We start from the raw sequence: 27,784 nt of genomic DNA, 5'->3' as shown, positions 1-27,784 counted from the left end.
ACTAAGTAAACTAAGCTTTACTCGCTTCAACTCGATTTTAAGAGTTTGGAGATCGTTTGACACACAAATCGAAATTATGATCAAAATTCTATTAATTGCACAGCTTTAAAGGTGACCCCGCTAACAGTAGTAATGCATGTTTCTCTGTGTGTTTGTTTTTTGTTTTCTAATTAAAAACCTAAAGAAATAAATGCTGGATAGATGTTTAATGCTATACTGTGTAACATTCGAGGAAAGCAATAACACCTCCATGGAAAGCAATAACATCTCCAAGTTACGCAGTACACCTTTAACTTTAGTCTTTGCAAGTATGGATTTCATGATGGTAATATTTTGCAACATTTTAGTGGTGTATAAAACTGTTGTCTAAAACTCAATGTCCTTAAGTTTTGAATGCATACACACTTCATAACTTATGGATGAGAAAATGCAAAAGTACAAAACTAAATATGTTTCAGTTGGATGTCAAAAACAGTATCACTTTTAAGAACGTTTAAGTATTTTGTAAGTACTCCAACCACAAAACCAACCACTGCTCCCTGTACAGACCTATAGGCATTGTGATGTTACGATTGCTGTGATGTCTATAGTATACACAAAAACCTCACATCAGGAAATACCATCCATCTGACCAGAAACTGTTTACACTATTTTCAATCGATTCTCAAGCTTCAAACCTGTAATTATGATGCTATTATGATAACTCAGGCCACTGGTGACTCTGACCACACATTACAAAGCAGGCACTTCATCTACAAGGCCACTTCTATGCTACAAATACAGACACTAAATGACAATGCAGATCTGATTATGCTCCATTATGCATTTAAAATGATCGGCGTATCTGCTTTCATGCTCTGACTAAATAAACACACAACACAAGCAACATTAGATCACTGCACTGTGCTTTAAGTAGAATTGCCATAGAGGTATTTCCCAGTGGTGGAACATAAACAAAGTAAAAATAGTCAGTAAAGATTTTAGGTATCCGTAAAATAAAGTAAAGTATGGATACCTAAAATCTTTACTTAAGTATATTTTAAAGTGGATATTTTTTTACTTTTACTTCACTACATTTGAGATAAGGTATTTGTACTTTCAACTCTACTACATTTTTGAACAGGACTGAAAAGTAGAAGTATTTTTCTCATTCATAATTTGAACAGAAAATCTGAAACACAAATATAGTTAATAAATAAAAATAAAAGCAGCTATAATAAAAAGATCAATGTAATCATCACTGTTCAGCACAAATCTTTATCAAAACAATATATTTGAAGCTTTATTTAATGTCTAAGTTTGTACAAAATACTTTTACTTTTTCTTTAAGTACATTTTTAAACAGGTACTTTACGTGGATTTTTTCATGTGCTCGTTTTACTTGAGTAAAAGTATTTTGCGCCGGTATCTGTACTTTTACTTAAGTAACAAAAGTGAGTACTTCCACCACTGGTATTTCCTATGTAATAATAGACACAGTAATTTAAGCCATCTACTGCTACAATATTATTTTTACCCCGACATCACGGTACAACGACACTCAACAAGTTCTATTTGAAGTTTTTTTATGCAGATATCCTCAACAGGTACCCATCGTGCTAACTGTGGTGTAGCTAAACTTAGACATGGACGCTCCAGTTGCCATGGCGTCCTCCTCGTGTTCCCGTATGGAGCGGCGGCGATGGCGGCACGGTGACGAGCAACAAGAAAAGGTGACCAGGAGGGCCTTACGAAACCGTGTGTTCATGAAGCAGTAGATGATGGGGTTAACGCAGGCGGAGGTGTAGGAGAGGAGGTGGATGAAGCCAATGGGCGCGCCGGACAGAGCGTGGAGGGCGGAGACATTGTCAAAGGCTCGCCACGTGTTGACGCAGTAAAGAGGCATCCAGCAGATAAAGAACATGACCACGATGACCACTAGCATACGGATCACGCGCTTCTTGGCCTCTAGCTTGGCCTCTGAGGTGTTGCTACGGGGACGGTCCGACTTCAGGGACTTGTTGGCTTGTTGGCCCATGTTGGACATCTCCATGGACGCGGGCCTCTGGGACACGTAACAACCATCGCCGTCGTCGCTCCCGGTGGACATGGTGGAGGTCAGGCCGTTTTTCACATCTGCAGGAGATAGAATGTTAAAAGTGAACAACATAACATTTCCCATTTCACACTGGAGAGACCGCAACCTGCTAGTCTCCATGGAAATACTATTGCTTTGTCTAGAATGTTCCACAGTATACTTGTAGATTAAACCTATCACTATGCTACATTACAATTCACACCTGTGGCGAGTCGCACCATTTACAAAAGAAATGTATGAATTTTTGAGCAATAGAAACACCCATAATGCTAGATGGATATGTCTAATGTCTTGGAACATTCCAGGTTATGCAATAACATCTCAACGGAGACAATCAGGTAGCGGACCTCCCACCAGAAAAGTTGCACCTTTATGAATAGAGTCTTTGTAAAGTGTAGTTTTTGTTTAAGAGGATGAAACATTTCTGGTCTTAATGTCAATGCGTACTTTGTTGCAGCAGGAGTTCATTTCAAGGGCCCATATTACACTCGTTTCTGATCTGTGTGTAATGTTGTTTCCTCATCACAAACAGACCTGGAGTTGTGTTTTGTTCCATTCACGTATGTTTAACACAAACCCTGCATATTTAGTCAAACAGAAAACACTCTGTTCCATCTTGTGATGTCCATACACCTTCACTAGAATCATTTGGATAATTTCAGCCCTGGAATTGCCAATCCCTACTGAACTAAAGGTAAAAGGAGCTGTCGAATTGAAAACTACCACTTTATGACATCACAAGGTGGAGTACAAGATTTTGAGCTTTGGACATGTCGACAGACTGATAATAAAGTGTTACTCAAACATATGTGAATCAGATTTGCATATGGTTATTGTCAGATGAGTTCACTTAACATTTAAAATAGATTTGATTCCACCCTGGGATGCCAAAAACACATAGGAAATTGCATTTTGTATTAAAATCTGCCAAAATGTCACTGTAAAAGATTAACTATAATGACACTGAATAAAAATGGATATGTCAAAATGTCTCTCTTACTCTTATTAATTACTTACTTACTTACTAATTACTCTCTTGACATGATTAAATGCACCAGGTAAATGAGGTAATGTAAAACTTCATTCCCTCAGGCCCAAACATCTTCTGACAAACTACTTAGATTTGACAGTAAAAGTAACCCATGAGGTCAAAAAGAGAGGAATTTACCCTGTGTACTTATGAATATTGAAGGTGCACTGTGTAACTTTTCTGGTAAAGGGTCCGCTACTTGCTTGACTTCATGTAGATGTTATCTTTTTTTTCCTGGAGTGTTCTACAGTAGTGTATTTAATTTAACTATCTCCATGGAGACAAGCAGCCATATCATCAGGCCATGTTACAGGTCAGATCTATAGGAAAGTGGGCCTGCTCACAGTAATAAGGCATGTTTTTGTGGTAGTTTTGAGAACTAAAAACTTATTGGATAATTGGGTAAATGAAATTAATAAATGTAAGATATATATTTTTAATGCCATACTGTGGAACATCCAAGACAAAGTAATAATATCACCGTAGAGACAAGCAAATAGTGGACCCCACCAGAAACGTTAAGCCATGTTAGAATGTTGTTACCTCCTCAAAAAACACCTGGAGTTGTGTTTTGTTTCATTCACACAGGTTTGAGTAAACCTTTATCATTAGTCTGTCTACAGCTCCAAAGCTCAAAATGCTCTGTTCCACCTTGTGGTTGTTTTCAAGTTAACAGTTCCTTTTACCTTTAGTTCAGTAGAGATTGGCAATTCAGTGCTGAAATGATTCAAATGATTCTAGTGAAGGTGTATGGCGTACACCGAAAAACACAGTGGAGCACTTCCTGTATTAATACATGACACCAGAAGGTGGAACAGAGAGTTTTTTTTTCCTCTGGAACAGAGAGTTCTCTGTTTGAGAGAAGAACAGAGCCTAAATATTCAGGGATTTTGTGTTAAACGTGTGAATGAAACAAAACACAACTCCAGGTATGTTTTTAATGAGGGAACAACATTAAAACAGAGATTAGAGAATATTGTAATTTGTAATATGGGCTCTTGAAATGAATTTGCTGTTGTAACAAAATAAGCATCGACTCATATTAAGTCAGAAATTGGACATCCTTTTAAACAAAAACTACCTTTACAAAGACTGCATTCTTAAATTTGGATAATATGAAGCCATTTTCTAAGTGTGTGGTGTAAAAATGCCATAATATTCAGAAATGTTTTGATTGCAGTTTTATGAGGTTATGGACATTTGAATATTTAAACCACTCTACTCGGCTTATTTCTTGACAACACTTCATGTTCTTGCTGACTTAAAAAAAAAATTGAGGTATTGATAAAATTGCACTACATCTCTGCTTCGCCCCCTTGAGAGACACAACGCTTACAGTAAAGAAACTGAAAGCAGGAAGGAAAATTCAATACCGGAGAGAAAGCATGCTGCTGAGTATGTTTTTCTCTCAACAAAGTTTGACAACGCAGATATTTGATGGATACTATGCTAAGATTAATAGGACTTTAAGGGCCCATATTCTGATCTATATATCCATGTTTCGTCTTCATGATAAACATGCCAGGACTTTTTTTTTTAAAAAAAATACTATATTCACCCGAAATTTTGTTTTCAGTGCTCTGAGCCACCCCTCCACCTCAAGTCACTCCTCCTTCATAGCGTTATCCCAACACAACCATAGTGCATCTTGCTAATAAAACTACTGTGCATCAGGTTTGTCAAGTTGTTGTATACAGTTTTGTATCAGGTTTTTGTATATTTATGGCGAATTGTCAAGTGGGAGCATGGATGACAAAGACATGTGGGCTGAGCATTGGACCAGTCTTACAGCTAACCATAAGGAGAGTTTGAATAGGGCGGGCGGGCCCAGGAGAGATGGCTTTATTACTGAAATATGCATGCATGACATCTACAGTCTCTTCAGGCATGTTTTTGGGGAGGGAACAACATGATAAAATGGTAGCCTCTCTGTAAAATAATTTTCTTTGTCATTCCACAACTCAACATTAGAACAGATCAGTTGTCACCTTACCACTCTTTGTGGAGAAAAGAGAAATAAAATGAGAGAAGATCCTGGGGGGGATGTGGGCCTTACACTTGAGTGTGTTCATGCAGTATTCATGGCCTTACCCGAAGAGCCCTTCTTGTGTCCCATCTCAAACTGAATGCCCCGGTACAGCTCCCTGGAGATAAGTCCATAGGCCACAATCATCACCACACCAGGGATGGCGAATAACACAAGCAACAGCAAGATGTACCTGCACACACAAAGAGGAGGAAAGATGGATGAATACAATGCAAAACACAGACTACAACTAACTGAATCCATGTAGAGTTGAATGAATTTAGCCCAAAGCATGTTTCATTTTGAAAACAGAAACAGCAACTCCCATCTGTTCTCATCAGACGCCTAATGCTTCAGGTTAAAACTTGGATAAAATAAATAAAACAGGTTTTATTTTTACTAGACACTCAAAGACAGAGAGACCTTCACTTTATATGAACATAGTCATAAGGCTTCTCCATGGTTTTTTTTAAACCTCCCAGATGATGCAATTAGATCTAGCTGTCCTAATACTACATGCAGACAAATCTAAGGACATTTGGTTGTAAGGACAGACTGTGTTCGGCTGGATAATCCCTAACTGTTTTGCAAATGACTTTGTATCTTTTAATCAGATAATGAGATGCACAGAGCTGCTAATGGTGTCAGTGTCCCTATAGGGGTAACAAGAACAGCACAGCAAGCTAAGCTTTAAATACACACTACAGTGTTATAATAGGACAAGACACTGTAATACATTTGCACATATCCAAAATGAACTGACAAAATGTAAGTGAATAAAGATATTCCCTTATGGTGATCTTTATACAAGACTAAATCCATATCCACCAGCAAAATGTTATTTTTGCTTTGATCTCTTGTCTTTGCTGTGCTATGATTGCTGTGATGTGATTGTATTTGAAGAGCAAAATACCATCTAGTTCTCAAAGTAAACCATTGTGTGAAAGGACAGTTGTTCTGAAAGCTGTATTGTCTTATCTGACTCCCGCACAGACTGACCATGTCTGCTCGGCGGTGGCCAGGGGCCACTTGTGGCGACACAGGTGAGCTGTGGAGTTATCCAGGCGCTGCACGCGCTGCAGGTGACTGACCACAGGATAGGGGATCATGATGATGAAGGCCAGCACCCAGGTGGTGGCGATCACTTTGTAGGCATGAGAGCGTGTCTGCCACACCCGCGACTTCAGAGGGTTACAGATGGCACTGTAGCGTTCAATCGCTATGGCAACCAGGCTAAACGTGGAGATGCTGACGGATATGCCTGTAACAGAATGCACAGATCATGTTTAAAATCTGTGATTAGATATATAAAAGTTATTATACGTCTGGGTTGAAAATAGACTGGTCCAATAACAAAAAATATCAAAATGTGTTTGTTGATGCTCACATAATATCTATAATCAGAACAGTAGAAAAAATGGGCCCTCTCCTGAGACATACAGCAAATGAATGTGGTTGGAGGCGAGGCTGTCTTATCGACAGTGCGTGCAGAGGAAATCATGTTGGCTCAGGCACAGATGTGATCTGCCACATCCATCTGACAAGAGGAGGCAGGAAATTACTCTTTACCTCTCATTCATGTCCAGTACCGCTCCGCCACAGAGTGAACGTATGTTGGACCTTCACAAAGAAGATCAAACAACACTCCTGTGATGCTCCTGTCTGTCACTCCCAGGCAGCACTTGACCCACTAAAAGATTTCTCCAAGGACAGATACATCTTCTTCAGTTTTTTCTTATGATCCAACCCTCAATTGTTCATTGACGACATCCTTTTTCTATACTTAATATAGTAATAATGTTAATAAATTTGTTGACAAAAAGTTCAAAAAGTAACAAGTTCATCTGATGATCATCTGAACATTGTTTTTGCGCTCAAGACGTGAAGAAGGTGACACTGTATGAAAACAGCAAACCTGGATCATGTCAGAAATGAGAGGATGGCACAATAAAAAGGCAGGGCCTCTCGCATCATAGACATAATGAATCAGTATGATCACTCAGAGGGAGAAGCACCGACCCCTCTGCTGATACATCCAACGTTCTCTCTCAGAATGGTTGAGACACAGAATAGTAAGAAAGTTAGAATCAAACATTAATTGTGTAGTACTGAATAGCACACATTTTATTCATCAGAGAATATTAGTACCACTTTGGACTTTCCCAAACAATCAGACAAATCTGCATTTAAAAATCTCCATCAGCCTGACACCAGAAAAAGCCACAGTGCTAATCTACAGCTCTGGAGGCGGGTGAATAAATTGCCATGATCTTGTTAGCCTGCTGATTGTTACTTTGTTGTACTTGGGAGCACATAAATCAATAGTGTTTGTACCTGAATGGAGAATTACACTGAAGGCACATTGTTACACAGACACTGTGGCTTTGGTGCAGGTGCCTTTGATCTTGAGTCTTGTGATTCGACTCCACTGAGCTGTGTGGGGCTGTTGTACTGAGCTGGTCAACTCAATACAACAGCCCTATCTCTGTAATCAAAGACCATAACATGAAGAAGATCATTAAACTGAGACACTGCAGGTGAATAGGAAAAAAAAGTAGATATCTCTAAATTATATGTCTAAATTTAACACATGTAAAATGTAAAACAAAAAAGTATTACTGTTAATGTATGTGTTAATGCATGAAGTTTTTCATCATGTAATGTTCATATAAACATAAGGCTTTTTGTGTGTAAAAATGGCCAACAATGATTATTTTTATGACATTCAAAACAGAAACATGAAAAGAGGCAGAAAACTTCTTGCTTTTTTGTTGACATATTAGATACTAAAGAAAATTTGTTTTAGAATTTGTGTAAACTAGATCTGACTGAAAATTTGCTTTTTTTTTTTTTTGTGGTAAAACTCTAATAAATCCTTCAGTGTGTTTTGTCAAAATCTTGTTTAGTGCAAGAGTGGCAAGTATGGTGTGTGTGCTACTTTAAAGGGGTGTCTCAATGGGACAAAAATGCATTTTGAGAAAATGGCCATTGAAGTTACAATGCCCCATATAAATCTTTGGAAGCAAGTTAGTTTAAATTAAATATGAACACGTCTTTCAGTACAGAGTGGCCATTTTTTTTGTTTTCACATGAAAGCTTATATACTGAGAGAGTTTGCCTGCTGTGTTTTGCCTTAGCATACCATTACTACGAGGCTCATAACTACTTCAGGTTTTACCATATTTTCCATACTAGCCTTTTACACTTGTTACAATAATACATTTTACTTTGACTTTTTGTTTTGTTTTTTTGTTTAGGTTTTTTTTTTTTTTTTTTATTCTTGGACTATTTAGAAGCAAAAGGAAAAAAAACTGAACTAGGCATTTAAATTCTAGCGTAAAGATTAAACAGACTTCGTAACCTGGATGCCCTACCTAACACACACATCTACATTTATACTGTCGCAGAATTAGCACAATGCCACACAGACTTGTTATTTTTACAGTTATGTTTTGTTATGTCATTGCTTTGCTTGGAATGAGCCACAGTATAGCAATAGACTTATCTATCTAGCATTTATGTAATTCTAGGTGTTTTTATTGCTCAGAATACATTAATAGATGTGATCTGTAACTTTGCAAGATCTTATTGTCTCCATGGAGATAGTTATGTCTAATGCTATACATTCCAGGCAAACAGTAACACATTTATGGGGAAAAGCAGGTAGTTACATATTCCACTTTTAAGAAACATATGTAAAACTATACTTAAAGGGCCCATGTTATACAATTTTCTTATCTATGGTAAATTGTTGTTTCCTCATCAAAAACATAGCTGGAGATTTGATTTGTTTCATTCACATATGTTCAAACCCTTAAACATTGCATATTAGGCTGTGTCCTCTCTCAAACAGAAAACACTCTGTTCCACCTTGTGATGATTTCAGTCTTAGAATTGCCCATTTATACTAAACTAAAGGTAGAAGTTGGATGTTAACATCACAAGGTGGAACAAAGCATTTGAGCTGAGATGTAGACAGACTACGGTAATAATAATGGATTACTCAAACATGTGTGAATGAAAAAAACCACAATTCCGAGTATGTTTTTGAAGAGGTAACAGTATTATAACATTGTTTAAAGCTCCCAAGAATCCATTTTGTGTAATACCTTTTAAAACTTTTCAAATGTTTAATAGTTTGTACAAAGTGTATCAATGGCTGGACCTACTTTGGCTTTTGTGGCATTCACTACAACCTTTCAGTATCTAAATCCTTCAGAATAGGTCCCACAAAGCCTTAATAGAAGTCTGATCCAAGTGCCTCACATGGAGCCTGACCTCGGTTTTCATGGATGACAGAGCTTACATTCACTTTGGTCACACAGCAATGGCATTTCACTGAGGATTTCACTCTGCTATTGAGTAAAGGAAATCAACCCTGATCAAAACAGCTGCTTATGAGCTTTCTTTAAGAGGGTTTTAAGAGGCATGTTGTAAGAAGAGGATACATCAAAACATGTGGCTTAAAGGTGCACTTTGTAGCTTTTCTGGTGGAGGTCCTGCCACATGCTTGTCTCCATGGAGATGTTGCTTTCCTGGGATGTTACGAGCCTGATTCATCAGCCGGTTTCACTTTGTGGAAACTGTCTGACCTCGCAGGATTAGAATTTGTTTGATGGCTGATTAGCTGGTGCCCTGACTCACACTCCCGGGGTCCTTGCAAACTAGTGTATTTCGATTCCTGACCTTGTCGCTGGAGAGACAGAAAAATACTGTAAATGAATAAATGATAGATGACAGGAAAGGTGAATGGTGTGGAAACAAAACAATCACATGTACAGTATATGGTGGTGTAGCCAGGCTGGCGCCACCTAGTGCCTCCACTCAATTTAATTTCTCTCCAGCAACAAGGTCAGGAAACAAAATACACTAGACGGTTCGCTAAAACCCCGGAAGTGCAAGTTTGGGCACCAGCCAATCAGCGAATAGAGCCATACATTCGGTGTTGTCCCGGGATTGAAGATTTAAAGCCAGAACAAAGAGAATGTTTGGAGAATTTTATCAAGGGAAAAGACGTTATTGCCCTTCTTCCTTCGAGATTTGGGAAAAGCTTAATATATCAGTTAGCCCTGTTAGGGACACGTTACATACGTGACTAACAAATAGTTGCGATTGGTTAAATGATAAAATGTACCTGCCTAACGTTGAGCAATCAAATTCTAACACTGTGAGATCAGACAGTTTCTACGAAGTGAAACGAAGTGAAACCGGCTGATGAATTAGGCTAATGGTGGCGGCCCTCATCAGAAAAGTTACATAATGGACCTTTAACTTGTTACTCAATTACAGTGATTCTTAGTTGTTGTAGAATAGAGTAATGAAAAGTAAAACTTTTGAAAAACCTTTGAGAAATTATACTATACTTTTATTACTTTTATCTACTTTTATTATACATATATTTTGTTTCTAAAGGTTCTGCAAAAGATTTGTTCTGTCTTAAAAATGTGAAAAACAGAACTAATTTGTTTTAGACATTTTGCAGTGGTCCAAAGCTATTCCTCATCTTTACCATATGCATACTGAGCATCCTAATTATTCACCATGATTTATTACACCAAGTTTATTAGCTCTATTCATAACTTTCTCAAGCAGAGTTTTGCTCTGAGGGTAAAGCCAACAACAACTTCCTGATTGTCAGACAAAAAATACATTCTAATTAGATACAGACAGCACACAGCAGACTTATTTTAACCTCAGGAGCTGTGTATGCAATATAGCTGTACTGGATTAAGACACAATTTGCACAAATATATGTGAAAAAATCTGGTACAGGGCCTTTGAACTCAATTTTCTTTCATACACTAGGGGATGTAAACTACTCCTTCTGTCTGGCAAAACCATTTAAGCAGCCTACAAAACATATTACACCAACTTGTGAAGCATCTGATAAAGGAATTACTATGGAATTACTGAAAAGAAGAGAAGTTAGAACCACAGACTGTATATATAAATGGAAATAGCTAAGCTGGAAGTGTTCATGGGGGGCCTTTCCAGTTCTACCGACTCTGTTTCCAATTGACTATACATTGGAAAATCATCACTCCTCTCTCTGTAACTGCTGCAGTGAGCCTTGTCATTTCAATCTTAAAATTTCATATTAACCCTCTCTACATGATCCTGGTGTATTTGTCTGTAAATAAATTCCTATTCTTAATATGGACTTAGCCCCAAATCCGCTTCTATTACTGCAAGTCTCTTGAACTTCATTTGACTGGAGCCGAACACTATGGGTGACATTGCACTCCCTTAGTCCACTTCTTTATACAGTCTATGGTTAAAGCATGGCACAGTTTCGCTTTGTTAACCCTCCTTTCTTTTACCCCCATACAGAGCACTGCCCTGGATGACTGCCCATGTCATATCACTTGTCTAAAAAATAAAATGAATGCAATTTTGCAAAGTGCTTTTTAATATTTCCAGCTGAGTGCACACAATTGGGACCTATTTTTGAACAGAACACCTTTCATCTGCCATTGTCTCGCTCTTTTCATGTGGACCTTGAGCCTCCTTACCCATCAGGTAGGCCACTATCTTGCACATGGCCGCTCCGAAGATGAAGTCCTTGAGGATGCTGGGGATGAGGGTGAAGGGGATGCACACTACCGCCATCATCAGGTCACTCACAGCTAGTGACAGCAGAAAGGTGTTGGTGACAGTGCGCATGCGCTTGTTCACTGTCAGTACTATGATGATCAGCAGGTTTCCAAAAACGCTCAAGAAGAAGATCAAGGAGTACAGGAGGATGCGCAAGGTGTGGTTGTCACCTACAAAACACAGGAGACAAAAAATGTTAGAGAAGACCTTGTTATTGCCACATACAGCCCTTTGGTTGACTCTGACTAACTTGGAATTACAAAAATTTTACATATTTTATCATTTTACCTCATGCATGGACTAAAGCTGCATTGCTTTTATTTTAGAGGTATTTTTTAATGATTTTTTTGTAAGGCAACCTCACTTTTTCATTGCTTAGTCATAACATACACTCTTACCAGTCTTACCAGCTCTTCAAAACACTGCCATTTACTGCTTTTTACAAACAAATACAATTAACATTATGCATAGTTAAGTACTGAGTTAAGTATTTGGCCTGGCCTTCCACAATATTTTCTGTTTCTCGTGTGAAAAAAATAATTGCCCACTCCTCTGTTAGAGCATTACCTTGAGTCGATATTACATTGAGATGTATTTATTTATTTTATACTTTAATATTTAGTATGTTTTTATATTGTGTTGTTTTTATTGGAAAGCATGTTGGTGAGCTTGAGTGTTGTAAAGGGCTCTATAAATCAAGTTTGATTAACCGATTGATTGAGATATTCTGTAATTAAAGCAACACCCTTCAACTTTCTGAAGATCCTATATTATTAAAATTTACTTGCCATGCTATAATGTTGTTACCTTCTCAAACATGCCTAGGGTTGCATTTTGTTTCATTCCTACATGTTTGAGTAATCCATTATTATTAATCTGTCTAAATCTTTAAATGCTCTGTTCCAGCTTGTGATGTCATGAAGTGGTAGTTTTCAAGTTAACAGCTACCTTCAGTTCAGTAGAGATTGGAAATTTTAGGACTGAAATCATCCAAATGATTCTAGTGAGGGTGTATGGAGCTTAAAAACACAATGGAGCACTTCCTGTATTACCGCATGACATCACAAAGTGGAACAGCCTAAATATGCAGTGTTAGTGTTAGTTCAACATGTGTAAATGAAACAAAATATATCTCAGTTTTGTTTTTGACCAGGAAATAAGATTGTAAAATGAATCAGAAAATGTTGCTTTAATTCCATGGAAGTAGAAAGTTAAAAACCATACTGTGTGCAAATTCTCCATGGAGACACATTTTATGCCATACTGTGGAATATTATTATTATTACATTTCCATGGAGACAAGCCGGTGGAGACCTAGAGTCAGGTTTGTGCAAGCCGATTCACAGTAAGGGCATATGGTTTTCATCAATTTTCATGGCAATAAAAAACATCTAAAATGAAAAAAATGAAATAAAAATAAAAAATAAACATGCTTTTATTTTTGTCTGTTTTTTTTTTTTTTTTTTTGGCTAAAACATTACATGGTTGAATTGCCTCCCAGCTGTTTAATTTGCTTTTTAATTGTCAGAATTATTGACCTGGTTTATGGTTAAGCTCTGTAATTACTGGGCCAATTCACCTGAAACAAAAACTGGTGAAAATTTGAATATCTCCTCTTTCTGAACAAATGAACTAAGGTGAAGAAAATGTATTCCGTTTGATGAGTTTTAGGAGCTCTAACAAATAATGATAAGGTTCAACATTTTTCGATCAAGGGTTTAGACATTTCTCTCAAAAACAGTTCATCTCCCACAGAGTTAACACAGTCTCTTCTGCATGATGATTATATACAATGAAGATTTGGCTTGCAAGTTACAACAGCAGGATTTTAGCTCAAGTGAAGTTATGGTTATAAAGAGAAGGTGGTACAAGCAGGGCAAATGTCTTTCAAATGATAGTAAGGTTTGGACTGCTATACCGGTACTACAAATAGCACTAAGTATAACTAATACTAAACTACAACTTCTACAATAATGTTATGGCCATCAGTACAAGCACTGCTGCTACTACTATCCTCTTTAGCACCATTAGACCAGTGATGGAAGAAGTACTGAATTTTGTTACTTAAAGGCTGTATAGAGGATTTTTTAAGGGAAGAGAAATACAGTGACAGTCCTTGTGGATGCGTGACACCACCTTCCTCCTCCACAGCTCCCTCAGTAGAAACACCTCCTCCCGCCTCTTTACTCTAGAAATCACATTTGTTTACAGCCAGTGCGCATTTAGAATTACTGTTGAAGTGACCTGTCTAGAAATAATTTAGCTACCGACACGTCTTCAATCTTTAGACCCTTCGTCTGCTTCAGTCGCACCATCTCTGGAATCACCTCAGTTTGGTTTTGCTCCTTTTCCCCTTCTCTTGTTTTTTTCAGCGACCTCAAAAACAGACTTTCTTTTGCGGCAAACTAGTCGTGGATTCTTGTCAGCAATCGCAACAGAGTTTGTGCAAATTGCGTGGAAGCTACAATTTGAAAAAGCTTCTAAGAACCGCTGCATAAACCACGTAATCCCAGCATGCCGCGAGTCAATTACTTGTTTGACAATCTAACAGCCAATAGAAAATGAGGTAGCCTGGTTGTCTATTGGCTGATGTTTATCTGGCCTCACTATGTCCACAGTTGATAGATTTTCATTCTTTTTTTTTTTTTTTTTTGGTCATCATAATTACAACGTCGCTGTGTCTCTGAAATAGTATTTTAAACTTGCACTGACTATTGGAAACTGAAAAAATAATCCTCCATACAACCTTTAAGTAAAGCAGTGTTTCCCATACATAGACCAATCTGTGGCACATCACTGAGCACCAAAAATTTATTCCACCTCTTTCCCTTTAGTAGTTTCTTATATCTAATTATAGTATTTTATTTATTTGTATAATTATATAATTGTTATTTTGCTTTACCAAAAAAAAAAATTAAATAAAGTTATAATATTGGTTGAGCTATATGTCTTGACTTAAGTATTTGAAATAAAAACCTCAAGATTTACTTGGGGTTTTTATAATTTATTCCTTGATTCTAAAGTTCCAGTAAAAGCTAAACTTTAACATCAATTTTGGTAAGTAATTCTCAACTTGAAACTTAAAATACAGGTCTCCCACTAACATAATTTGTCTGAGCAAACTGTACTGGCACGTCTTTAGTCACCGACTGATCAGGGAGGGGGCACCACACAGAGCTACTTGGTCTGTGGAAAACACTGTACAGATACTGAAGAAAAAAAATACTCAAGTAAAACTATCAGTAACAGTATCTAATAAAGGTTAAAATGTAGTGATTTTGAAACTGAATCAACCTTTTTATTCTAGCTATTTTTATTTGTTTACATTTTGTTGTTATATTTTTGCTCAAATTATGAATGTGTTAAAAAAAATAAACCCTCAAACAATTATAAATAATACTTTTACTTTTCACTCCTGTTCAAAAATATAGTGGAGTAGAAAGTACAGGTACTTGCTCCACAATGTAACAAAGTAAAAAGTATCCACTTTAAAATCTACTTAAGTAAAGTAGAGATACCTCAAGATTATGCTTAAGAACAGTACTTTACTACAGTACTTTAATCGTCTTACGATCCACCACTACATTAGACTTTATACAACTTACGTATGAATTATAAGTACACAATATTAATTAAAAAATGACAATAGGATAGAGGAAAAATATACTGCAAAGAGTGTAATTTGAAATCTAGAGAATATAAGAAATAACATGGTCCAAATATAGGAGTGATACTTTGAAACAAATCAGTGAGCGCAATTAACCTGCAGCCTCTAGACTTAAATGGTGTCCACTCTCATCTAATTGCAGCAAAGGTTAAGCTGTGTTATACCCTCTGTCTCTGGCTCTATTCTGCTTATTACAAAACAAATTAACAAAAAAAGTTCAAGACAGAGAAATACTGGGACATCTATGTCACTGCTAACAACATTACAGAGACAGTTCCAGAAAAACACTATCCTCCCCAAATGTTAGCTTTTTTGTTTCATAGATTTCTTTTTGGAAATACACTCGAAATGTCCAACTTGAAACTTGCAAGTTAAGAGATTTCATCATAAGCCTCTTCAGTGGGTCATATCTTGCAAAGTGTTTTTTATGTACTTGTATTATATTTATCTGCCCTCCCTCACCATCACTGTGAACCAAGCAAAAAGTCATGGAGTTTATTTTGGTGGCGATATAGAGGGCCAAGCAGTTGGATCATTGAAAAGAAATGACTTCATTCAAGTTTGGGTTTTAAGATAATTAGTTTTTCTCCTTTTGTTACTTATCAGCAAGACATAATAGACTCCCTTTCTAATTAGTTTGAGCCACTCTGCATCAGTGACCAATAATCTTGAGGTGAACAGACCATGGCAATAAATAGAATATAAATGTATAGATATAAATAGCCTACATTATACGATTAGAAATAAAAACTTTGAATACAAAATTATTATTATTATTAAGTCGTGTTTTGTGTGTTTTTTTCTCTGTTGCATAATCTGACACTTGTGGATCATTGTTATATTTTGGACATTTTAAGTAACAATATTGATCTAAACATATTCATAAAAGAAAAAAAACATAATGAAGTAAACATTTAAAAAGAATCATTATGAATTTTTTTTCATGTGTGGCAAAATGGCTTTGTGACACTGCTGAATCTTATGTGTATCACAGATTAAGGAAACGCTGAAGAACAAAGTGAGTACAGAGCAGTGGGCGTGTTAGCCAGGCTGGTGCCACCTAGTGCCTCCGCTCAATTTAATTTCTCTCCAGCGAGTCAGGAATCAGAATACACTAGACGGTTTGCAAGAACACCGGAAGTTGTAGACTGAGCTGAACCGACCTGAGTTGCTATAGCAGACTGCCATGCCATGCGCAAGTCTCCTTTGGACTTCCTATGTCAAATTCAAACTTCACATTTTTTATTGCACCTTTAATTGCACCTTTTGTTGTTGTGCCAGCAATTACTTGGACACCACTGAGCATTATGGGGCATTACATACATCATGACCAAATAGCAGCGATTGGTTAAATAAAAAAAGTACCCACCTATTGTCTAGCGAACAAATTCTAATGCTGCGAGGTCAGACAGTTTCCACGAAGTAAAATGAGTTGATAAATTGATGAATCAGGTAAGTATGGTGGTGGTGAAAACTTGGGTAAATCAGACCAGTGACATCTCCAGTGAATCACTCTAAATAAAACTTAAAGTGGGTAAATTATATGGGAAAGCTCCGGAAAGTTAATTTTGCATGGTAGGTCTTTAAAGAACACGAAATGTGCTTGAGTCTGCTATACAATACAACATGCGACATCTGTGGATCATTACGCTACAATTTGAACATTTTAAATCATCTAAAACGTGTTAGAGCAGATGCTGCATTAAATGTCATCACAATAAGGACTCTGCAATTCCAATGGAGAACTGCAGACCACGGTAGGGAGCCATGGATCTTGTTTTCTCATCTGTTCCAAATGACTACGTGACACTGTATCCTATGTGTATCACTGATGAAGAAAATAAAACTGGAGAATGAAGTAGCTGATGACGGTGCACAAAATCACTCCAAATACAACTTCAAGTGATTGAGAAGGGTATGGTTAAAAGATATGAAAAGTCAATTTTGCGTGATAGGTCTGCTTTAAGCTTAAAAACATCAGTCAGTATAGGGCAGCGGTCACCAAACTTTTTTCTCTGAGGGCCACATTATCTATCGCTCCTGACCGTGATGGGGTCGGGGTCGGGTCAACCATATAACATAATTGTATGACCCTGATGACGCAGATTATATTCTTTGAAAACCGCCACACTTTCTTTAAAGATCAATCTGCTCGGTGCTTACATTGAACAAAATAAGAATCGGTTGTCCACTGTTCTTTGAAAACTCTGTACTCTCTGTCAACTTTTTGTACTTAACATTTTGCTGTCCTTAACTGCACTACAGTACTTTGCACGTGCGTTCACTGTCACTCTTTGACTTCAAGCTTGTCAAGTGATGAAAATTCAGCGGCAAATGTAAATACATCATATAATTATTTAAATATAAATATGAATACTTCATATAAATATATATTTTTTAATTGAAAAAATACACACAATACAAGATGCAGATGTGTTATTATTTGCCAAAAACTAATTTAAAAAATAGGCCATGACAACTTTTGAAGATTGCCTCATAGGGCCATTTCAAGTGGTGGAGGGCAGAGGGGCTGGGGGGCCAGTCAAAGGGGCATGGAGTGCTGGAGTTGGTCCGCGGGCCTTAGTTTGATGACTCCTGGTATAGGGTTTAGTCGGTTTGCCAAAGCATTACAACATGACCAAATCATTTTAGATTAGTTGTACGAAAACAGCAATAAAAACTCCAGGAGACATTGGCACATGTCACGTTTAATACACATATCCAGACCATTAAGACTCAGTGTTCCAGACTTTACTATTTGTTTTGGCTTACTTCTTACCTCTTCAGTTTTTGCCTCATTCTTTTTAGTATATTTTCAAGTGGACTCACAGCATTTGTCATGAAATCATTTAAATACATCATTGTGTTTTTCTTTCATTTAGGAGCTTAGTGATGGATTTGCAAAAGTTACTAAGTCACTCATTCTTTCTCATCCCTCTCTCCACACACGCACACATGCACGCGCACACGCGCACACACGCACACACGCACACACGCACGTACTCTGCTTCCATCCTCTGACATGTGGCCTCACCATCTGTCTCCAGCTCCTATGCAAATAAAAGCAATATCACCCCTAATAAGGCAGCCCGCGTTGCACTCCAAAGCTCTTCTTCTACTTTGAACTTGCAATAAGAGCTCCTGTGTGGAAATGTCCCTACTAGATGATTAGTTGGTGACAGGAAGTGACACAGTCGGTTATATTAGGCTCTATCAGTGTCCTAATGAAATATGTTACACGGTCTTCGGCCTAATCGAAGTCAATTAGCTTCCCTGTGTGTGTTAGCAGCTACATAGGCACAAACTGAAGTCCCTGAGTGTTTGGACTGGGTTCCTCCAGGCTAGTGCTAATAAAACAGCGCGCAGTATAGCATTAATCACACTGTTTGGGAATGGCACTGTGCTGAACAATTTGCCTGGTATTTTCAGAATGATATGTCTCTGTATTTTTTTTAAAGATATGGTCACCACGGCTGGCGTCACGCCTCAGATTAGACACATGTGAAACAAAGACGCTCATTGGTCACCCGTCATTTAGAACCAGACTGTATATATAAATATACATAGCTAACCTGCTAGTCGCCACATTCCAAATAGGAAGTGAGGAGTGTGGAGGCGCTTCCGGCTCCATCAAAGTTTCAAACACTATGGGTGACGTCCCTTAGTCCACTTCTTTATACAGTCTCTAACCCCAGAGTTTTGTGTTTTGCACCTTCAGCAATTATTTCCAGTACCCTGTGTTATTTTTTTCAATTTTTTTTCTCATAATGTATGGACCATGCATGTCCTTGATTGGCTAATCCAACTGTCTCATTCCCAAAAGAACTCAGGGAGATTCACCGGTGATCTGAATCTGAAGTATTGGAGAGGTGTGTTCTGGATCACAGTTAAAAGAACAATATCAAAATACGCTGAAAATGTTCTGACAATTGCACTTATGCCACGGCAATGATGATATATGGACACAATCATTTAGTTGACATTATGCTTTGTAGTTTTATTGGTGTGGAATTGAACCTCACAATGTATTTGGGTTTAAAGGGTAAGTACAATAGAGTGGAGGATCCATCTCCAGTTTGTCTCATAAAAATTTTATTGCTTTGCCTGGAATGTTTGCTTGGAAAGCATCGTAAAAACATGTCTATCTCTTTATTTATTCACATACTAGTCTTTTTATTACCAAAAAAAATAAAAATATCTCCAGTCTGTCTCCATGGACAAAGTATTATGTGATTCTGTGGAACAACATCTCCATAGACTTAACAGTGCCCCTCTAAGTTTCTGTATAGTTAGAAATGAAGCCTAGAACCAGGTGTGGACATTAAAATTTCAATATTTTTATTCATTGTAACTAATAGGTTTCAAAAAGTAGTCATTTGCAGTAGGTTTTGATTTGAAAACCTTTCACATTTCATCAAAGAGGTAATTCTGAAGATTTTATACCGCTATGGAACACTGGATGGGGAGAGTTTTGGAAGTAAGTTTGGACACAAAACTTTGTACGAACTGGAGAAGACTTCAGATTACAAGAATACCTCCAATATAATCTTGCATGCAGACAGAGGAACCTGATTCCCCAACACACGCAGAGTAAAGCACCTCTCAAAGGACAGAGAGCAGAGAACATCTGGCACAGAGCTCTGACCCATATGCTCAGGGAGAGGATCAGCAGATCAGACTATGTCAACAGCCGGAACAACAACACAATATATAGCTGGCTGCTGTTGTCACAGAATTGATACTTTGCAGGTGATGTGATCAACATTCACTGGAGGTGTGATGCTAACTGAAAGCACTACTGTGTAAGAAGCTCTGATACTCAAATTAGACTTAATCTGAGGTTTATTTTAACACAATCTGACCAGAAAGAGCTGATTTGGTTGGAACTACAACAGGTGAAATTATTTTTTACTGTTAAACAAGCCCCCAAAGCTCAAATAATATTACAGTCACAAGCTTGCTAGTACCTTAAAGGTGGAAAAGCAAACATGAGACCAGTTACCATTAACCAAAGTATCCTCATCAGCCATCCCTGCAGCTGTGTTTGTATCATTCACACATGTTTAACACACAAATCCTGCATATTTACGCTGAAAACACTCATGTGGTAATACAGGAAGAGTGCCACTGTGTTTTTAAACTCCATACACCTTCACTACAAATCATACATGAGCAAAAGGTAAAAGGAATTAACTTGAAAACTACTGCTTAATGACATCATAAAGTTGAACAGAGATAAGTTTAATGCCATAATGTGGAATAGGGATGTAACAATATCCAAATCGATTAGGATATTTTCAGAATAAACATCTCGATATTTTGTGGAGGCTAACAAAACTGTGACTATGCTACATTTTTCTCTTAAAATGCCCTGACAAGACTTAATAAAACATACATTATTGAAACAGGGAGGACGTTCAGTACATGAAAAAAGGAACAGAATGTGAGAAGAGAGCAGCGAAGGCGTCCACACAAGCAACAAAACACAAAGCAGAAGAGGAACAACTCAAATCAGCCGTTTCTGAACACTGTAAAAGAGAGAACCACGTTATGGACTGCGACGGAGCAAACATCACTGGGACAGAGGACAACATATACGCAACAAATACGCAAATGTGCCCATGGGACTATAAACTTGGACTAGGGGACTTTTTTACTCCTGAGGAAGTCTGACTACTGATGGCACTGTCATCCTGCCTCCTCCGGTAGGAAGACAGCTCCAAAACCTGTATAAATCAGCTGAGCGGACACATCACAGCAACATCACGTGACCACTCTGAGGAAGAGCGCTAGGGAGCAGTGGAAACTGTCAGGTATGAAAACAAACTCTTGGTCTGAAAAAGAACCTAATAGCATAAAATATCGGAACTTAAAAGTAGGGGTGGGCGATATATCGATATTTTAAATATATCGAGATAGTTTTTAAACTCGATATGAATTCTGACATATCGTATATATCGATATAATGCTTATATTCAATTCTGATTTCCCCGTTTCGCTTGTTTACCTTCTCTCTCGTCGCCCGCGCGCCCCCGCCTCCCTGATTTTGTTCGCTCGTGTCTCCTTCACTCGTCACTATCGCCGTGAACGCCGAAAGTTGGTGCCAGTGAAAAGCTTCAAGCACCACGAACCTTTTCCACCATTTACAGACAAAACCATCAGTAGCACATCCTCATATTCCACCGAGTCGCTTCCTTTAGTCTGAAAGAAGCTAAACGAGCTGAGCTGCATGAGAAGTGCGCTGTTTATGCAAATGAGCCATGCGCTTAAGTTTCGTTTCTGTAAAATGTAAACACACGTGCGCAAAACTGCATTAAACACATTATTATCCCAAACGGGCTGATGTGGCTCTAGAGTTGTTATGCTTAATATATTGTTAAGTTTAGCAATGTAAAGTTTATTTATGCAGAATATTTTAATTAATAATCTGCTGCAGTGTCACTTGTACAATAGTGTTTGGAATCGTTGGGTTTGATCTGCAGTGAATTGTGGGAAACCTCAGAGCTCCTTACTGCTGGATAATAACATGGATCTATTGAAATAAGGAACATCCTGAACTTCCTCTGCTAAATGAGCTCATGATTATGGTCTGGATAACAGAGTTAATGCAAAGATGAGCTTGTGTTGAGTTGTTTTATTTATGAATGAAAAGAAGGAAATATGTATTATTTCTTTTATTTTACAGTTAAATTATTATTTATGTAATTAGGTTTTTTGTAATCTTAAATGTTCCTGTATGAACTGCCTACCTCTTACACTTCAATAAAAAAAAGGACCTTTGGCAGATTAGTTTTTGCAGTTTTCAGTTTTAGGGGGTTATTTTTTCTTGAACATATATCGAGATATATATCATATATCAAGATATAGCAAAATATATCGAGATATATTTTTTGATCCATATCGCCCAGCCCTACTTAAAAGTGCTTATAACAGTTATTCCTTCATGTAGTCTGCACTGAAATGGAGCAAAGGATCATGGTCTATGTAGTTCTATGTAGTTTTTTTTTTTTTTAGCTATTGCTGCACCGTAACTATTCAGTTAAGCAAAGAGACTCATAATTCGATATATTGTGATGTTCCACAATATTACTGAGAGACTTTTGACAATAAGATATCACGATATTTCTGTTATATATTCTGTTACATTGCTACTGTGGAACATAGGGTCCTCTACCAAAATTACATAGTGCATCTTTAAATAGACTTTAAATAAAATCCAGCTAATTTGGAGAAGGCTCTACTATGGCTTAAGTCCAACCATAATATTGTTACTCACTGTCCACACAAAGACTAAGTGATTCATGACGATCTATGTCTTTATTATTTTCTTTTCAAACTACAATTAAAACCAGACAGGCCTGTGGTTTTTCATGTGGTGACTGTTCTTACCCCAGCCCATAACACTTCAGAAACACTGTTAACCCAGAGCTTCAGTGTGGAGTCTATTGAATATTCATGCCCATACCACATTAAAATTGATTTGTGCTAGTGACAAATTGCACTATTAACAATTCAGATCATTTTGCTGCTAATTTTGAAACACTGAGAAATGGTCCGTTTTTATTGGCTTGGAGGATTGAAAATGGAGTTCACTGTTCAGATCCTAAGCAAGAAGAAATCATTCGTAATTGACAGTTAATGGTAATAGTATGACATACTGAAGTGTGTCGTAAGCTACAAGTTGGAGACAGCTGTGAATAAAAATAAATGAGATCCTGTCACCTCAATGTGTCTGCTGGGATGGGGTTTCACGAGAAGCAGATTCCATAAAACTGAGCTGTGACACTGGTATTGTACTGTTGGATATATATTTATGTCAGGAGCTGTCACATTCGCACATTTATGAGCGATACTATTTATACTATTACAGCTATATTACCTTAGCCTGATTCATCAGCCAGTTTCACATTGTAGAGACTTCGCAGCATTAGAATTCATTCCCTCGACGGTAGGTGGGTACTTTTTTCATTTAACCAATGGCTGCTATTTGGTCGTGACGTATGTGATGCGCCACTAATGGGGCTAACTGGTATATTAAACCTTTTCCAAATCCCATAGGAAGAAGGACAATAATGTTTTTCCACTTGATAAAATTCACCAAACATTCTCTTTGTTCTGGCTTTAAATCTTCGATCTCAGGAATCACTGCCAACACAAAATATATGGCTCTTCACTGACTGGTTGGTGCCCAAACTCGCACTTCCGGGGTTCTTGCAAACCGTCTAGTGTATTTTCCTGACCTAGTCACTGGAGAGAAATAAAATTGAGCAGAGGCACTAGGTGGCACCAGCCTGGCTAATGTTACTTAGTTTGCTTAGTACAATAAGCTTTTGAGTTCTTGTGCAGTAAAGCTGACTACAACAACACTTAAAGGTTGTATGGAGGATTTTTTTTGTTTCAAATTGTCAATGATAGCATTATAGAGGTGCAGTAGCCTTGTAATTATGATGACCAAAAAAAAGAGAATAAAAATTCATCAACTCTGGACGTGGTGGGGCCAGCTAAACATTTGCCAATAGATAACAACACTGCCTTGTTATCTGTTAACTGACAGGCTGTCAATCAAACTCCCTACGTTTCTAGCATAACTGACTTGCCTGCGCGCCGCCGGTACGTGGTTTGCGTACGCCTGTCACGCAGTCCACACACGCAAGACGCACAGACGCTGTTTACTCCACCAACACAACAGTTCTTAGCGGCTTTTTTTGACCTATATCTTCCTCGCAGTCAGCACAAAGTTTGTTGCAATGGCGACAAGAATCCAGGAGCAGTTAGCCGCAAAAAAAAGTCCGTTTTTGAGGTCGCTGAAAGAAGAAGACAAGGGGAAAAGCAGCGAAGCCAAACTAAGGTGATTCTTGAAGATTCATTCCAGCGATGGCGCAACTGAAGCAGACGCAGGGTCTAAAGACTGACGCATTGGTCGCCAAATTACTCCTGGACAGGTCACTTCTGCTTATTATGAAAACGTACTTTATTTCCAAGAGCTAGACAAATGTTTTTCAGGACACAAAAGCGATATCCTATGTCTGAAAACGTAATTTTCAAGGCAAAGAAAGAGTCCGCATGCTGCTGCGTGTTGTAGCTAGTTCATTCGCACGGAATCTCCGCGTAACCTTCTCTGCACCCCTTTCCTGCTTCTGTCCCCGCTGCCCGATCCGCTCTTTCCCCTGCTCCTCACTTCTCCGGGCACGGAATCTCCGCGCACCGCTCCCCTCTCCTCTCTCCTCTCCTCTCCTCTCTCCTCTCCTCTCTCCTCTCCTTGCTCCCTGCTCCGCTCTTCTTCCTGCTCCTCACTTCTCGTCCGCGAATGAAATGTCCGCACACCCGCTCCCCCCGCTCCTCACTTCTCCGTCTTGCCTAACCAACACTGTAGTTAGTTGTTTACAAGTCATGTGCAGCGCACCGGCTGTAAACAAACCTGTTTCTGGCGTAAGGAGGAGGCGGGAGGAGGCGTTTCTACGTAGGGAGCTGTAGGGGAGGGGGGGTGGTTTCACGCATGCGCAACATTTGAAAAAGGACAAACAGTCGCTGGATTTCTCGTTCCTTGGAAAATCCTCTATACAACCTTTAATGGAACTGCATGTAAGTTTTTATTTAAATTTCATAAACTTGATGTATGTGTCCCCAGATACAAAGCAAAGATGAAATCAAACCAAGAATAGTTTTTACTGATAACAATTCTAATGCTGATTTATTCTTAATTACAAAAATATCTGCATGATGTCTCATTTATTTTCTGTTATAATTAGTTTTTTGATTCTCAACACACAAGTCTGTCATTTGGGTTGCCAGTTCCAATGCTGAAATCCATTTGGTTTTAACAGAAAAATACTCTCTGATCTGAATCTGCGCTACCTAAACCCCAGCATCATTAATCAGTGTTCAGTGAGTGAATTCTGATGGTTCTGAACTGAGCCTGGGCTTTTCATATATTGAGAAAAAGATGTACGTGTCCCCTATATGCAGTTTAGACAATGGCTACCCAGGTTCAGTTGTGATTTTATACATTTTTTAAAACAATAAGAGCTACATTGAGTTCCTTTCAAAACCTTCATCAAAACAGACAGCACAAGCATGTATCTTTCAAAACTCTTTTTCCACTGACCAGGCCATCAGCAGTGGTCTCTGTGTGATTCCAATTGTTTTGTTACGCTGTGGCCTATTCTTCACACTGTAATGGCCTTCATTAACTTAATAATTGATACAGTGGGCACAGGTAATAGCTTGTTTTTCTCCCACACTTTTCACTTTGCACCTCTGGCTCTGCACATGTCCCTGGCACCACATCACCACACTCCCATCATTTTGGACATTCCCGGGCAGAGCTGTCAAATACCAAGCTGTGATAACAAATGAAAACTAAATTAAACATAATACTAGAGAAATGATATGGTGAATATTGCCACTGGTCTGTATGGTTTGTAATTATTTAGAGTAGTATTTTAAGAGTGCTCAGTGACAGATGGAGGACAGCCAGTGGTAGAAGCGCGTTTGTGTGCTTAAGTATGTGTGTGGATGTGTGTGCGTATGAGCTATGTCTGACCATTAACTCAGGCACATTTTCTGCTGTTTACTGACACTGATGGCATAAACCTGGTTTCATAGAGTCCCGCTGCTAAAATAGACAATGATTACTCATTCAGTCAACTGAAAAGAGACATTTTATCACAATTATGAGGACTACTAACATGTGTTCACTAACTCATATAGTTTTAATAGTAAACTTACAAATGGAAAATATACATTGGCATCCAAAAATAATAATAATAATAATAAAATCTGAATAACAGGTTTAAAGGTCCTATATTACTCAGAACTGACTCTTGGGAGTTTTAAGTGATCTAAGAATGTTCTTAACTCACCAAAAACATGGAGTTGTGTTTCGTTTCATTCACATATGTTTGAGTAACTTTTTATTATTAGTCTGTCTACATCTCCAAAGCTCTAAATGCTCTGTTCAACTTTGTGATACCATGAAGGGGTACTTTTCAATTGAATGCTACCTTTTACCTTTTGTTTAGTAGAGATTTTCAATGCCACGTCTGAAATGATCCAAATGATTTGTGAAGGTGTATGAAGTTTAAAAACACAGTGGAGCACTTCTTGTTTTACCGCATGGCATCAAAGGGTGGAAGTTTTCTCTTTTCTGTTTGAGAGAAGAACATAGCCTAAATATGCAGCGTTTGTGTGTCAAACATGTGTGAATGAAACAAAACACAACTCCAGTTTGTGATGAGGATACAACATTTTTAGCCACACTGGTGCCACCTAGTGCCTCTGCTCAATTTTATTTCTCTCCAGCAACTAGCCCAGGAATCAGAATATACTAGACAGTTTGCAAGAACGCTAAAAGTCATAGACCACGCACCGGCTAATCAACGAAGTGCTGTGAAGCCATAACTGGATCCCTCGGTCGAGACGGACGTAGACAAAGCCATACATTCTGTGTTGGCAACGATTCTCAAGATTGAGGATTTAAAGCCGGATTTGGGAAAAGCTTAATATACCAGTTAGCCCTGTTAGCGGCGCATTACATATGTTGCAACCAAATAACAGCGACTGGTTAAATTTTAAAAAAGTAACCGCCTAACATTGAACGAACTAATCCTAATGCTGAGAGGTCAGACAGTGTCAACGAAGTGAAACCGGCTGATGAATCAGGGTACAACATTTTAGCATAGATCAGAAAATGGTAATATAGGACCTTTAAATACTATCTAGGGCAGTAGTGGCTCAGTGATTAAAAGGCCGTCAAACTGGAGGAGTTGGGGTGCTCTTGGGCGAGACAAATCACTCCCAGATTGTCTGTGAGTGAACGGTGTGTGGGATGATTGTACTTATAGTCCTGTCAAAACAATAAGTAACAAAGATATTTAGGATGGCAAGGTTATGTGCAGTGATTAAAGTGAAGAAGCTGAAATTCCCACAGTACTTGACCTAAACGACTAAAGCTGGCAGTGACGTAAACATGTCCCATCTGAGCTCGCCATAGCAACTCATATACTCTCTAATGTACACTGATTTACATACTTATTTGGGAAAGGCTTTACACAGCACAACCTTCTAGTGTTATGACCCCATTGAGACGACATTCAATCACGTAAGCCAAGACACCACAGCACTTACTCAGATTGCATGTTGGATTGTACTTGTAGTAGTAATAAAAGCAGTAGTATAGTAGTATTTGGAAATAGTACACACTTGCTATCAGGGGCTGCTGAAGGATAGATCAGTGATACAATAAGTAGGCTATAGGTTATAGGTTATTACTTGACATTTAAATAATTACGATATAAGGTCAGGGTGATGATGATGGCTTACAGATTAAATAAAGGAGCTTTAGTCTTATCATTCTACAGTGGTATGGTATGGCTGGTTATACAGTGCCCA

General features: G+C 38.1%; 1 protein-coding gene across 1 annotated transcript in view; it reads right to left on the bottom strand.

The window, feature by feature from the left end:
- Nucleotides 1-1,376: 1,376 nt before the first annotated feature.
- The window catches only part of cckbrb (cholecystokinin B receptor b), a 32,009-nt gene continuing 5,601 nt past the window's right edge, over nucleotides 1,377-27,784 (bottom strand). The window contains exons 2-5 of the mRNA XM_020939114.2: nucleotides 11,646-11,897; nucleotides 6,133-6,394; nucleotides 5,199-5,326; nucleotides 1,377-2,115 (exon numbers count right to left, since the gene is read on the bottom strand). Coding sequence (XP_020794773.2) covers nucleotides 1,580-2,115; nucleotides 5,199-5,326; nucleotides 6,133-6,394; nucleotides 11,646-11,897 — 1,178 coding nt within the window. The 3' untranslated portion in view covers nucleotides 1,377-1,579. The remainder of the gene's footprint in view (nucleotides 2,116-5,198; nucleotides 5,327-6,132; nucleotides 6,395-11,645; nucleotides 11,898-27,784) is intronic.

This window comes from Boleophthalmus pectinirostris, unplaced genomic scaffold (assembly GCF_026225935.1).
Source record: "Boleophthalmus pectinirostris isolate CB_2022bp ecotype Guang Dong unplaced genomic scaffold, ASM2622593v1 HiC_scaffold_1, whole genome shotgun sequence".
In the NCBI taxonomy this organism is placed as follows: Eukaryota; Metazoa; Chordata; class Actinopteri; order Gobiiformes; family Gobiidae; genus Boleophthalmus; species Boleophthalmus pectinirostris.
This window is presented reverse-complemented; position numbering and strand designations above follow the sequence as displayed.